The sequence below is a fragment of the Plectropomus leopardus genome, chromosome 17, assembly GCF_026936395.1.
Source record: "Plectropomus leopardus strain MGB_pleo_1.0 chromosome 17, ASM2693639v1, whole genome shotgun sequence".
In the NCBI taxonomy this organism is placed as follows: Eukaryota; Metazoa; Chordata; class Actinopteri; order Perciformes; family Serranidae; genus Plectropomus; species Plectropomus leopardus.
This window is the reverse complement of record NC_142192.1, coordinates 15159288-15174175: the sequence shown is the minus strand read 5'-3', so window position 1 is coordinate 15174175 and position 14888 is coordinate 15159288. Positions and strand designations below refer to the sequence as shown.

Genomic DNA, 14888 nt, shown 5'->3' with positions numbered 1-14888 from the left:
TAATTGTCTCAGTAATAAACAAGACACTAGTAACCTCTGAATGACATGAAAGGTATATTTTTGTCCAAAAAAGAAGCCCAAAAGCACATTTTATGAAGGTAATATTAACAATGTACAACAGAATAAAGGCATTTATAAATAATATGGATACATTTCACATTTTTTAAGACATCACAATTTTTTTTTTTTTACATGTAACATATTTCAAAGAGGCCCTGCACAGGGGTATAAATAGTTGTTGCTTTTACACGACCAAAAAAGATCTATTAAGGCCTGAAACAATTACCAGATTTATAGCTATTGATCAGTAAGAGACGAAGAAACGGATCAGTAAACTTCACACATCCATGGAAATTGAAACATGTAAATGCCATTCTCATCTGTATATGATGAGCTGGTTATTAGAAATTACAAATTTACTTGGCTCATTCAGTTTGAGAGCACAACCCGCACATCGTCCGATAAATGACACGAGAAGCCTTGAAGAAAGCTGACAGCAAATTGTTCCACTGCAAAGAAGAAATTCATTCTTTGTGGACCCATGTTTTTCTTTTAAGAAGAAGCCACATAAAAGTGTAAAAAAAAAAAAAAAAAACTATCGTAAAAGCATCTTTTACCACCCTATGATAGATGAAATATGCAACTCAATATTCATAAGCAAATGCAGCTCAGATCACACATTTTTTTTATCTGCCAATACCAAAGCTTTTCATTTACCCAATAAAAATGTGCTAAAGGTACAGACAGTATCTGCACTGGTACCATTTTAACATATTTCACTGCAAAGATGAAAAGAAAATGCAGGTCTTACAAAAAAAGTGCTAATCTCTTAATTGTCTGTGAGGATATATAGGCAAAGAGACATCACCCATTTGGAAGATGACAAAATATACAGTATTTTCCTTTAAGTGACAGTAATGTGTCTTCTCAGCTCAGTCAGTGCATTACTTTGTTTTTAAACGTTGATGTGGCCCAGATGCAAACAGAAGGAAAATGGTGATCACAGGCTACATCTGAAGATGTACTGTATGTATAAGTCACTGAGAGAAGCTGTATGTTCAAAGGCATGTAGTCCAAAAAAAATCACTCACTCATTGACCAAAATGTTCAATGGCTTTGACAGCAGAGGGAGGATGTATACTTGCGGCTATTCCTATGGTACAATAATATATTCAAGCCAGAGCATTTCCCACCAGAGCTAATAGGCAAAAATGAAAGGACAGAAGACTAAAATCGCTGCTGAAGCACTGCTGTATAAAATAAAGTCTCTCACTCTATCATACAAATATACAGACTATGAAGTGAATAATAGGACAGATGGGTGTAAAGGCTCAACCTCCGCAAAGCGTCTCTGAGGCAAGTGATCATCTATGAGATGCTGGGATGGGTATAAAATTATCTACTTCCTTCACAAACAGCAGTCATGAGCGCAAAAGTACAAAATAATACAAAGCCAAAAAGAAAAAAAAACCTGTATAAAATATAAGCTTAATTTAAATCATTAAATACTGTACATATCACATAGAATTTCAGAGCTACAGCAGGTGACCACGGTACCTTTCAGCACAAGGCAAACATTTCTAAAGTCACTCACAAAAACATTAGCAAAAATATGTCGAGGGGACATTTTAACGATTGCACTCCAAATTTTGACTTTGACAGTTTTATGATCACCCGCGCCAGTTGTTGGTCCATATTTTGCATATTGAGATATCTATTTTAAAGTCACCAGAAATACTGTACAAAGTCATGTTGATAATAAAATGCAGCACAATTGATTTGTTGTAGATATCTGAATATGTAGATTATGGATCCACCTGAGTGAAAACACGTTCAATTGCTATCGCCATATGGACGGAGTGTGTGCCAAGTGATCATTTCAAGAGTGAGGTTATGATAAGAAGTACTGTATGTTACAAAATAAACCTCTTAGTAGTGGGTTTGGCTAAACAGAAGCAACGCTGCAGAAATTCACACAGCAAGCATTGGGGTTATGAAAGAGAGGACTTACATAAATCTCAAGATTTTAAAATGTCCTCACAGCTCTTCAATGAATCCAGATGATGTAAACGTTGAGCGTTTTGTTCTTTTTTTTCCTCTTTTGCAATTTGCACTTTGCCCTGAAAGGAGCAATGTTTTTTTTTTTTTGAGTATTTTTCTTTTATTCAGTGTGCGACTTTCACAGCAGTCAAAAAGTACAGACTCTGCTCGAAGATGGCCAACAGTTCTCCCATAGGTCCCTGTGTTGTCACGCAACACAACAGAGAGTCGTCTTCAGTGGCCACCAGTAGACTAAAACCCCGGGCCTGCTCCTGTCGTACATTTGCACCTCACCTCAACCCTCAGCAGGGGCTTGGCGAGTCTGTTGTGCCCCCAACCATCAAGAGGTGTCCATCAGCCGCCGTGTGTGCTGCTGCTGGCCAGCAGCAATACAAGCACACTGAAGAGCCCGACGGCGCCCAGTCTCTTCAGCAGGGCCACGCTGTCTTTGGGGATGACCACCTGGGCCAGTTCATTGGTGATGAGGGAAATCTCATGAGCCACACAAACAAAAATGAAAGTGCTCACCATGATGTTAAGTGAAGGGTTTCCTGGAATCAGGACCAAAATTCCCCTGGTGTCTGCAGCCAGCCAGATGTGGTACTGGCAAATGAACAGCTGGGGGAGACAAAGCTTGCTCAGTAGAATGTATTTTATGTGCAATTTCACTAGGTTTCCTTCAGGGAGCAACACAGCATCACACACACAGTCAGTGTTTTCCACAAGTGCATGCGATGTCCAGCTGACTCCAAATAGTAGCCAGCTGTGGGGGGTGTGAGGGGGCATTTCAGGTGTTCATCTTGTTTGTATGCTAGATCTTCAGTGTTTGTGATTTTATCGTGAGCCAAATTGTCTGTAGAGGCATCCTCCTTTCCAAAACAAACCCTGTGATCTAAACCTGTAAAAACACTGCCTAAAGCTTTTTTCGTTAAAAATCAGTGTCTCCCCGAGACGCTCTTCGGTGGACACAGGGAGGGGCGGGGGCGACTGCAAGCCGATTTGCAGCTAATGTTGACTCAGCTTGGTTCTCTGAGAACTTAACATTTGATGAATAAAACCCTTCATCCGATTAAAAGATATAGCTAAAAAAACAACCAAGATCTCACTGATGGTGACGTTGGCTGAAACAGGGGCGGATTTACAGACAATGGCCCCATGGGCACAGATATGAAAAAGACCCCCCCACCTCTTCAACATGAACACTTTGTGGTGGTTTAGGCTCTTTTTGTGTCATTGTTTGGCATCTCTTCGTGGAAACAATGCATCTTTTTGTGGGTTTATGTCCGTTTGTAGTTTTTTAGTGTCTGGTTGAGGTAATTTTGTGTTTGGTCGTTTTGTGTCTCTGGTTGTTTTGTGTTCTCTGCACTTCCTTTGCATCTCTTTGTGGTTATCTTAAATCTCTTCCTGGTCAGTACATGTAAGTAAGGGCCACAGGGCTCCCTTTACACTTTAGCTTGTGCCTGGAGGCCCATTTGGTAATCCTTACAGGCGGCACTCATGAAAACGCCTGAGAAGAATTATCAGTAGATTTTGGAACATTTTTATCGTCATATTTTTTTTACTAGTATTTTATTAGTGTTTGCTTCCACATTTTATTACTCTTGCCTTATCTTACCTGAATTTGATGATACCCCTTGTAAAGCCCTTAAAGAGCAGATTTTTATGAACGACAATATAAATGAACATTTTATTATATCACTGCAACTTTACTGCCAGGCCAGTCTTACCTCTAAGGAGATCTTTCCGAACCATGCAAAGAATGAACTATATACAGAGCGGGCGTAGCCAGGAATGTTCCTGATGAGGATGAAAGCCAAAATCTGTGGACAAAGTAGAGCAAGGAAACACTGTATTATGACATTCTTATCATTTGAAGTAGCAGGCTGAATTCAAGGAGTCGTAAACAGTTAAGTTACAGAGAGACACAATCACTGAGTCACATGTGAGGTGTAAAATGTGCAATCCTGGCCAGCTTCGTGGTAATAAGCTCAACTACGTTCTCAAAGACTTGAGCTACTGCACTACTTCAAACAGATTCCCAGTGGGGACTGGCTCCACATAATAGCAGTGCTATCTTTAGCAACGAAAGAAGGCAACTCCCTTGTTGTTACACTCATATTATCCTGTCATGTGACAAGGATAACGACATCTCAAGGCAGCTGGAAAGGAATTGCAGTTAGGATATGAACTGTGAAACAACAAAAGACGTGGCTGCTGTGAAGCCAAACACACGAAAACAAAAGGAGAAGGAAAAACTTTGAATGGGAACCGCCCAGACATCAACATGATTAGTGATTAGTAGAGTACAGGAAATAATTGTGATAGAAATTCTGACATTTCTCTGAGAGTAAAAGAAAATGAGTTCAAAAGAAAATGGGAAAACGGATTAGGTTTTAAAAATAAAGACATCAGCAATGTATAATTGTATTGACAATAATGTGAGTTTTAGTACAACAGTTTTAAGAAGCAAAATAGTGCTGCATTTCTAGTTGTAATCTGTAACCTCCTCTCTGCAGTCTGTTCTACTCATCTATGTATAACGCTAATAAAGACTAAAGTGATTTAAAAAAGGAGCAAAAACAGAGAAAGGGGCATAAAAATCTTACCTGGACCACAGAGATGTAAGGATGCATCTCGTTGCACTCTGTTTTGGTTTTGCAGCTGCTGGCCCATATTGAGTAAGTCTAGAGTGATGGTGGGAAAGGATACGTTAGATATCATGTTTTAATCCTCATATGTAACAAAGGCAAGGAGGTGGTGGATTTAATTTGATTAAATTAAATTAAAGCAGTTTCTGTAATTCACAAATGCTTTGAGTTGACACCGTTCCCATTCTGTTGACCTTTCTTAATAAAAACAAAAACTTTCTCACAACATACAAACACGGTTCTCACATGTTTACGAGTGAATCTTTTCTTAAACTTTTCCAAGCCACAACTCTTGAAGTAGTTTAAAATAGCCTGGCTGGATACCTCTATGACAACACACAATTTAAAGTAGGCTGCATTTCCATATGTAGATAGGTATGCAAACTTTGTTTCCCTGCAACCACTATTCTGCTGTGCAACAAAACATCAAAAGTTTCAGTGCAGAGCCTTTATCCAGTGTGGCTAGGTTGTGCCTCTTTCTTGAGCCATATATTTTGTCGTTTGAAAGCCTCAATTATTTAACACCCACTTCCTGAGCATTTGTGGACAAGCAAACTGCTAGCTCTTGTGTTATTTGCACATTAGACAACCTGCCACCAACTAGCTCCATACGCCTGTGTGCATCATGTACTACTAGATGTGTCAATGATCATGAAGCACAGTAGTAGATTTTAAATTGGTCATACTTGGAATGATGGACATGTTCCAGGATTTTTACAGACAAATTTTTGACAATGGCTGAAACAATATATGTGAAAACTTTTCCTAAGCATGCAGTCAACCAAACCATGGGAACCGATTGTTGTTGTTAAAGCAGCTTTTAGGTGTGGCATGTCTATACAGTAAGTTTCCACCACCCCTGTGTGACAGCTCTCTCCTAAGCTGCTGCTGTTTCTTTACTAACTGAAATAAGACGTGGAGAGGAAAGGGACCTGAAAGACAGAGTAGATGGCAGAAATCTAAAATAAGTCTAACCCCCAGCAGTTGGAGAAACCCAAATGTGAAGAGTCTTACTATGAAGGAGACGACAGAGAGGAAGAGGAGCAGGTTGGAAATCTTGGCAGAGAAGAGAGCCTCTCCTTTGCCCTCTGACAGCACCTGGCGCTTCTGAAGCACCAGATAGATGAAGGCAAATAACATGCCATGTAACACCACCTGCAAAAGAACCATTACCACATTAAAACAATTCTTTCAAACTTTAGAAAATATGAGCCCACTTGAAAAATCACTGCGGATTACATTTCAAAGAATCTGTTAATGCAAAGACTGACTTTGACATTGGGGTGCAAATGGAGCAAAACGCATTTGACTTACAAATCGGTCCAGCTTCCATCTGAACCACCACTCGTGGATGTTTCCATTCAGCTCAAAGAGCTTGGAGATGGGCCACACAGAGAAGACACGCTCAAAGAAACCCTGCAGTCACAACACCAAAACATGAATATTAAATCAGCAGGGCTGCAAACACATCATGAACCTGGATAAAAACAATGAGTTAATAGAGTAGTAGATCTCAAAATAGGGACTGTCATTGCATTTAGCTACGACACATACACAGTTTTAATGTACATTTATCATTGCTTCACACAGGTTGAAAAACGCAGTTACAACTTAAGAGTAGGGCTGAGCAATATGGAGAAAATCATTTATCATGATATTTAACCACAAAGCTTAATACTGATATTGCAACAATGAACTTACTGAATTATACACTCATATTTCTGATAAATAAATGTCAGTAATGTGGATATAATGACTAAGTGGGTAAAAGCAAGGACAGTCTACTAAGTTTAGAAAATTACATCCCTTTACTGAAATGTTGCTTTTAAAACTGAAAAGCAACGACACTTAAGATATTACCATATCCAGAATCAAAGACAATTAAGTCTCAAATTGCAATCGAGTTATAATATGGATGTACTGTCCAGCACTCCTTGAAGCTATGTTACATTTTCTCTCACACTGTGCTGTGTCAAGACATTTCTGTCAAAATAACAAATCACATGAAATCAACATAAAAACCTGTAATATAATTCCATGTTAATGTAAAGTTTTAAAAACTCAAAACTAAAGTGTGGTTTCAATTGTGACTAGTGAGATTTTTTTATTTTAATTTACCCACCTGTGAATAGGCAAAGAGGCAGATGAACAGCAGGAGGCCCAGAAACTTTGCCAAGACCCCAAAGTGCCACAAACCACTGTCTGTTCAGAAAAAAGAGTCATCAGCCAAAATGTTTTTCAAAATGCAACCCCTGCTTGTGTAGAACTTTTAAGTATTAATTTACAATATTTACTACTTTTTCTAAAGGTATGGCACAAGTGAGTTTTTCTAGACTTGCATCAATTCTGACACCTACTGTTGGCCTTCTTCTGAAGGATCTGAGGCCACATGGCCAGCGTGGCGTAGATAACGACAAACCAGAAAGTGACCAACGGGACAAAGTAATAGAACTGGTATGGTCTGTCCATTACGACGCACAGCACCACGACCAGGAAGTTAAGACGGAAAAGCACCTGGAGTGGAATGACCGTGAAACAGAAACATATACAGGCCAATCAATAATAGCATCACACTGATAATAGTTCAAACCAAATATCTGCAGTTATTTTATCTATAAATATGATAGCGTTTCATACTTAAGTTAAAAAAATATCAGCAAGTGTACTCCAGAATAATGATGCTCTTTCACCTTATATAAAATGTGTTTATTGAGTGAAGAATGATTGCAGGATCCTGGTTAAAGTATAACTGACTGTATCCTCACCTGGCACACTCGATACAGTCCAAAGTCTCCTTTGAGCCAGAAAAAGGAAAAGTGTCCATAGCCAGTTTGGAAAAGGTACGCTGCCACCAGCACCCGCACATGCATGTACACCGGAACGAACTAAAAGACAGAAAAAAATGTAATGTACGCCTTTTTATCAAATATCAATGTGCACGACTTCAAAGCAGGTTTTATTTAAATGGATGTGCATATGAGAGATTTAGGACTCACAGCGCTGGCTCCAGATATGTGATAGATTAGAATGACCAACTGCATCCAGCCCTTCCACTCGTCTGTTTGCTCTCGGTTGAGTAATTTGGTCTGTTAAAACGAAACAAAAAAAGACATTTAGGATTGCAAAATTAAACTTGGTGCATCATCATCAACAGCAAGGTTGAGCTAACATTTGGGTACTTTCACTGCTGTGTTTCCTCGTGACTTAAAAACTCATGGATTTATTTCTGTGTTTTTCACACAATTTAAAGGTTTGTTAAACTAAGAGCTTATAGGGAAATAAGATATTTAAAAATGGCAATCACAACACTAGACAAAAAAATGCAGCAATCAACTAAACCTGGCTCACTTTTCATCCAATCTTCAAACTACATTCACACAAGATGATATCAGTAAATCTGTCTCGTAGACAGGGAAAAATGTCAAATTTGAGAGAAGCATATCTTTTTTTTTTTCAAACCAAGTTGGAACGTACTTGACATGATTTTTATGTTGAAACAAAACAGTGTCATTAAAAGCTGCAAGTATGCTTCGCAAAAATAAAAAATACTGCACTGAGCAGTGACTCCTCACCTCTTTGGTGTTCTCATTGTAGAACACTCCGAGGACGAGTATATAGATGAGAGGGATGAAGAACGTGGAGTGTGTGTACAGCTTCTGCTCTTTCATGAACACATCTGCTCTGTCACAAAGGTAAAAATAACCCATGATGATGCCCATCCTGCAAAGGGCCTGGAACGGCGCCTTTGGTCCCAGGGGGACAGCTGCAGTCGCTGGCTTCTTCTCCTCTAAGCTCTCCACGTCCGGGGGCACGGGTCGGCGGTGACGGTTGTTGCCGAGGATGTGGAGGACAATGAAGACCAAGGCTGAGCCCAGGAAGAAGCATGCTGCGAGTTTCTGGAGGAGGCTTGGGGGCTGCAACGTCTGGCAGCAGGAGCCGTCAATGGGCCTCAGTAGCTTGTTGCACAAAGAGTTCATGAGGACCATGGCTCCCTGACAGGAGGATTAAACATGGTGTGGAACGGATGTGAGTAATAATCTCCACTTAAATACAAGAACTTTTCTGTCACAATAGCTGAACCTGAACCATTGACGAGAACAATATAACTGCTGACAAATAATCTTAAATAGTCAGAAACCCTGCCTACCACATTCCTGGTGCCCTCAGGCATGTGCAAGCCGTCCTCTGACTTGGAGATCGTTTCAAGTGCAGCCTGGCGGGACGCGGCCAACAGCTTGACCCGGGACCTGCCGTTGCGCTTGCTGCTGTTGAGCACGTCTGCCGCCGCTTCATTGTACATCTCCAGCTGTTGGTTGGTGATCATTTTCCTGCTCTCACTCAACACTTCCTCATTTACTGGGTCTAGATGTGTGATGTTGTTTTGAGCAGCATGAACAAGAAATGAGATTTAGTTTAGAGGGTGCATGCACGGATTGGATGATATTCACAAAATTCTGCAATCACGTGTGAAATTGACCATCATGTCGGCTATTTGGTCAAAAATACTACTCGGAAAATTAGGATTTAGTGATGACACTGAAGCACCTAAAATACCCTGAAGCACCCAACCATCTGGACTGTGTGAACACTTTGGAATCAATGCTTTAAACAGTCGAGTCGCTCTAATGGTAATTTCATTAGACATGAAGTCAGCGGTGACATCAGAGACTAATCACAGTGCTGAAGGAAACACAGTAATACTTCACTAACCCTAGTGATATGGAGAATAATAGGTGCTATAGGACTTTACCTTGCAGGACCCAGTAGACCTCTGCGTGGTCTGCCAGCTTCTCCAGGTGCACAGCAATGGCTGTCAGGTTGAGTTTGTACTGCTGAAGCGTCTCGCTGCTGCCACTGTGCAACTTGATGGACCACTGTGGTAAATGAATTAATGGATAACATTAAGATTGATACAACTCAGTCATCACCTTGTTTTTTTTTTTATCCATCATGGAATGTGCGAGCTTTGCCAAGCACTCAATTATACAGCTTACTGTTGCAGCTCCAACAATGATAGCATCTGGTTTTGCTGAACCTTCCTGCAACATGTGAGAGAAGTTGCAGTTAGAAAAGCAAATCGACACCAAAACTGTGTGATGGTGTCAAGTTTTTCTTCAATCAACAAAACTATTAATAACAGAATTGCATGCAGGGTTGCACATGCAAAGACCTGTCAAGCTTGACTAAACATTGTCACTGTTTGCACGGGTGTGCCTGACATTTAGTACGTCTGTCTCTGTGTATGTTATTTATGTGTGTATGTGTAACACCACGCCCTGTATTTCTCCTTGAACTACATCATGAACTTAAACATACCAGCAATCCAAAACAAATAGAACAATTGATTGTTATTATTAAGAAAAATGCTGCAGTTCCGGCTACACCTGTCCCCAGCCCTGAAAGGCCTAACCCACATACAACATCATTGGCAGGGATATTCTCTCCGACATTTGTCTCCCATGTACCCTGTAAAGTGCCTTATCCTGACCCAACACCTTCAGCATTTAAAATAATTTACATAATGTGTAAAGACATTACCAATGTGTATGGGAACTGCCAAAAAAGCTTAAGCTTAAAATGTGTTGTTACGGTGTTTTTAGCGTGCACCTAAATGAAAAAGGTAGCCGCGCCAGAGTGCAACGATTAGTAATACGATAGTAAAAAAACTAGTTTGGAGCCTTGTCATGTATACTCACGTGTGTCCATGATATTAAGCGCTCCCTCATTGAATTATTTGCCTCTGGATACCACAGGAAGTTCTACACACAAAAGGAAGAAGATGTTTCATCAGAGTATATATATTATGTTATTATTGACTAAAAAAATGATGTATATATAAAACACATCCAGGAATGGCTTACCACATTCACATTGGAACTTTTATCTTCAAAGCTAATGTCCTCGTGCTTCAGACATTACATGCAGAGAGAACAGGGAGAAAGTCTGTTATGTGAATAGTATTCCTGTTTCCTTGCTTGACATCAGACCAAAAATAGTTGTGGCTGCTGCATGATTGCCTCGCATTCCAGGACTGCATTTTTCATTGATGATTGTTTTTCTTATGCACACAAATTAGGATTAACTTACAATTTTTTTGTTCCAGTACATGTTTGTCAATTCTTTCTATTCAAAGGTTTCCTGTAAGTGTTTATTATAGAGGCTAAGGCCTCAAGATATCTAATGAAATCACAACCTCATAGACACTTGGAGGAAAAAAGGGTCACTGAATATTATATTTCTCCCTGAGGCCGAAGTGTCTGACGTCAGAGCAGCAAGTGAAATTAAAGGCCACATTCTCAATCAGTCATAATTAAATGTGGAAGTGTATGAGGAAATAAGTGTTTCTTATATGAAGACACAAGCAGACCCACATAAACAATTTGTTGTGAGTGAAATCTTAAGTCTGCTCTTTTAAACATGTCTTTAGTTGGAACCTTGTATATGGCCTCTACTTACAGATAATGATTTTAAAATCAGACAGACTTCCATAACCATTAGATGTCCACTTTTTTTTGTCATCAGATACTTTTAGTTAATAGACTCATAATAGACTCAATAGACACATGAGTGGAGAGTAAATACAGGAATGTCTGTCAATGTTTGCTCTTGTCATTTTTTTGCACGCAGTTGTGCCTCACATCTGTTGGACTGTATGCCATACACCATCACCACGTCTGTGTTTCACCCACGACTCATGCTACCACTGCTGAACAATTTCCAAAGACAAACATTCGGTTGACATGCTGCTTTCTCTCTTAATTACCTTGTTCCCATCATCTCTTCGCCCAGGTTCAATAATTTTGATAAAGGAGTAAAATAACTGTCTGATTCTTGAATCACCGACAAAGACCACTTGCTTTCCAGCAAGGCAGGTTTTGGCTTCACTGTAAGACAGAAATGGCAGTGAGGAATCTGACAATTGTACATCCAACTGCAGATAGCAATCATTCATGTGTTGGGTGGTTAATTACAGTATATCAGTTCTTAAAAGCAGATCTATTTAAACAACGTCGAGCAGTCTGATAGTATCCTCTCAAACATAACATCAACCCTTAAACACACACACACACACACACACACACACACACACCTTTCTTTGTATCAAGCATGCTGTACATATACCTTGCACAGTTAGTGACTTACATGCTTTTGTATTTGTGCATCATGCAGCCATAAGGCTGCCATACGTTCTCCCCCAAGTAACGTCCTCTGGACAGCAGCCATTCACATGAGTCTCCGCCTGAAGGCAAGACACAAAAACCCCTACAGTAAGACAAAAAAAACAACCCACACACACAGCTCTTGCTTTCACTCATAGTTTCTCTGTGCCTATGATTGAAACCCGCTGTCTCAATAGTACCCTGGCTTTTCATTCAGTGCTGTCAAAAGGCTGGTATACAATACAGAGCTCTCCTAGGGGCAATAGTACAAAATGGAGTCATCAGCAATTTAGCTCAACCATTAATCTCTCCAGCTATTCATTTGTGTGCAAAATGAATGGAGCCATCAGCAAATGAATTAATCCATAGAAACAGGCAAACATGAAGGGTCTGCGGGCTGGCGAGATACATGGGCATGTAGTGTCATCGCCAGGAAAAGCAGCTGCTCTCACTGTGTACACAGAGGACTGTGGCTCCTATTTCTTTTCATGACAGACAACTTTATGCAACACGGATGGGAGGCGGTTGTATGTCGTGCTCTTTCTTTATAACCAAACTCTGGGCTTTGAACCAACACTGTCACCTTTAGTCTCTGGGTGTGGGATAAGCGAAATGACATCCAACCTGTTACACCTGAAAATCAGTGTCATCTTTCATGAGCGATTGGTAACTTAAGAAAGACCTGAGACAGAAAGCAGGATACTTAAATACTATCCAAAACCTCTAAAGCCAGAGCTCGTTAGCGTTACACCACATTCCTGACAGGCTTTATTGATAATGTAGCATGTAACGTTGCAAAATAGAAAGTAGTGGCGATTTAAATAGCATTGACTTAGCCTTCATAATACTAAAAATGTCAACTCGTTGTGTCAATAGTTAGCTGCATCAGCCTACACACGGCTTCCCCAGCAGTAACCAAGCGTGTCCTGACAGCAGCAGCATGTAAACACAGCTAAATGCAGTGTTAGCTTCATTCAGCTAAGCTAGCCCGACAAAGCCGACTTAAGTTCCTGCAGCTAAGTTACTGCGGGTGAAAATAGTCTATTTATGCACCCATCTATCTGCATAAATGCTTTCCCCTGTATGTCTCCGCTTTCAAAAGCAACACTGGATAACGGCTTCAAAGTCTTCACAGACACACAAACAGCGAGCTATAGCTAACTAGCTAACATTAGCTGGTGTCAAGTGTTTCACTGGCTCTAACTTTAATAAACGGGAGACCACTTACCTCCATAATACCGCGAAGCTGTGTGGAACACGAGGAGTAAAATGACGACTACCACCGATATCAATTTGGCATTTTTGATGGTAAAATGTTGATTTATTTCGCGTTTGCCCAGGCTATAGGCCAGGACCGCCATCTTTGCTCCTCCATGACAACAAGCACCTGTGCAGTCTAACAGCGGCGCTCCTCCCTGCACACCATCTGCCCGGTCTGCCTCATGCGACACCGCCTCCTTCTCCATCAACGTACCGCTGACAGATGAAGATCAAAATTACTAAGATAAAACTCAGTATCACAATAAAACCACCTATTTTTCCTCACGCAGGTCGCAATCAATGTATCTGAAAACTGAAACTTCGAAGACTTCAAGGAAGTGATAAAAATGAAACTTCAGCCTTGTTGGAAAGAAGACTTCCTCCTCTCTGTGAGCGCCGACTGTGCGGTGAAGTTTTGCCACTTCTAATAGGGTGATGATATTTCAGGTGGGGCTTGTTGAACCTGTTGGTTTAGAGCTGCAAGAGTTCACTCGCATCAACCGTGTTTACCCCCCGGACAAAGGGTAACAAAATCTGGTGCTGTAGAATATTACAGCTGAAGATTTGGGCCATTTTGTTGAGGACAGAAGGACAGTGATTTAGATTAACTTGCTCGAATAAAAAAGAAAATAAAGTCTGCTGACTTTAGAGGAGCTTTTACTTAAAAAAATGGCTATTTAGATTAAAATAATAATAATAAGAAGAAGAAGATAATAATAATAATAATAATAATAATAATAATAATAATAATAATAATGCACATATGTAAAAATGTATTTAATTACATTTACTGGTGTAATACATTTTTACATATGTGCATTATTATTATTATTATTATTATTATTGTTATTATTATTATTATTATTATTATTATGAAAGTTAGATTGGGGATTGTCAAAGTTTCAAAGACAGAGCACATGATTGAGGGCTGCACAGAAAAAAGGCACATACTTTTTCATGACCTTTTTTTTGACATATTATAGGCTACTATAACATTGTTTAATAACTTTTTTATGACATATTTTACTATGACTTTTATAGGACTCTCTTTATTGTGTTTGCGGAATCATTTTTAAACCTCTGAGTTCACCATCTGTGCAACCTTTCACATAAATGTTTACTCTGTGTGTTGGGTGCACTGTAGGGTCTCAGCAGCTGTATTTCCAGGCTTGGTTCTGTAAATGAATGGAAAACTTTTTCATGGTCTACATGCTGTACAATCTGTCATTAAGAAACATTGTGCAGTATCAGCAGAGCATGAGAACAATTCAAACCATCAACTGTAATCTGCCAGTCTGCCTCTCTGCACTCAACCGTCACATTTTTAAAATACTTTTAGCTGTTTAACCTGTATTTCCTCACCTGGGTGGAACAGACAAAGGCATCTTTTATCACACCAATTTCTTTAGATGTACACACACCCATGCAGACAAAGCTGAATGGAAGCTATAATTAAATTTCCACAGTGCATATATTCAGTACGCATATTTAAAAGAATGAGGAAGCCCAAGCAACAGATGTAATAAATCAGCAGGTCTGGACTGAGACAGAAGCGGAGTTAAATGAGCACTCAGATCCTTTATTTAAGTAGAAGAATCATACTGCAGTGTAAAAATCCTACATTTCAATTTTTACTCAATAAAGATAAATGTTTAAAGTGTCAAAAGTAAAAGCACCTATAGTGATTAAGTATGTGTAATATTATTGGTTTATTATTACTGATTCATTTTCCATGTAAGCAGCATTTTGAAGTTGTAGTTGGTCAAGATTGAATAAGTTT

At 39.6% G+C, this 14888-nt stretch overlaps 1 protein-coding gene across 1 annotated transcript; it reads right to left on the bottom strand.

Annotated features, from left to right (window-relative positions):
- Positions 1-37: 37 nt before the first annotated feature.
- On the bottom strand, positions 38-13531 carry casd1 (CAS1 domain sialic acid O acetyltransferase 1). The gene is made up of 18 exons (XM_042506347.2): positions 13077-13531; positions 11832-11928; positions 11452-11572; positions 10550-10594; positions 10385-10447; positions 9683-9727; positions 9439-9562; positions 8836-9050; positions 8261-8680; positions 7685-7774; positions 7454-7573; positions 7046-7202; positions 6811-6890; positions 6003-6104; positions 5703-5843; positions 4647-4724; positions 3768-3860; positions 38-2658 (listed from the first exon to the last, which is right to left on the bottom strand). The coding sequence occupies exons 1-18, from the start codon at positions 13312-13314 to the stop codon at positions 2395-2397; spliced, it is 2493 nt and encodes an 830-aa protein (XP_042362281.2). The 5' UTR covers positions 13315-13531; the 3' UTR covers positions 38-2394.
- Between the last annotated feature and the right edge of the window lie 1357 nt (positions 13532-14888).

Excerpts from the sequence above, each read along its gene's own strand:
- casd1 (XM_042506347.2), bottom strand. The coding sequence starts at position 13,314 with ATGGAGAAGGAGGCGGTGTCGCATGAGGCAGACCGGGCAGATGGTGTG. Across the intron at positions 10,448-10,549 it reads AAAGTTCCAATGTGAATGTG|AACTTCCTGTGGTATCCAGA; the intron begins GTAAGCCATTCC and ends TTTTGTGTGTAG. Across the intron at positions 6,891-7,045 it reads CCTTCAGAAGAAGGCCAACA|ACAGTGGTTTGTGGCACTTT; the intron begins GTAGGTGTCAGA and ends TTTTCTGAACAG.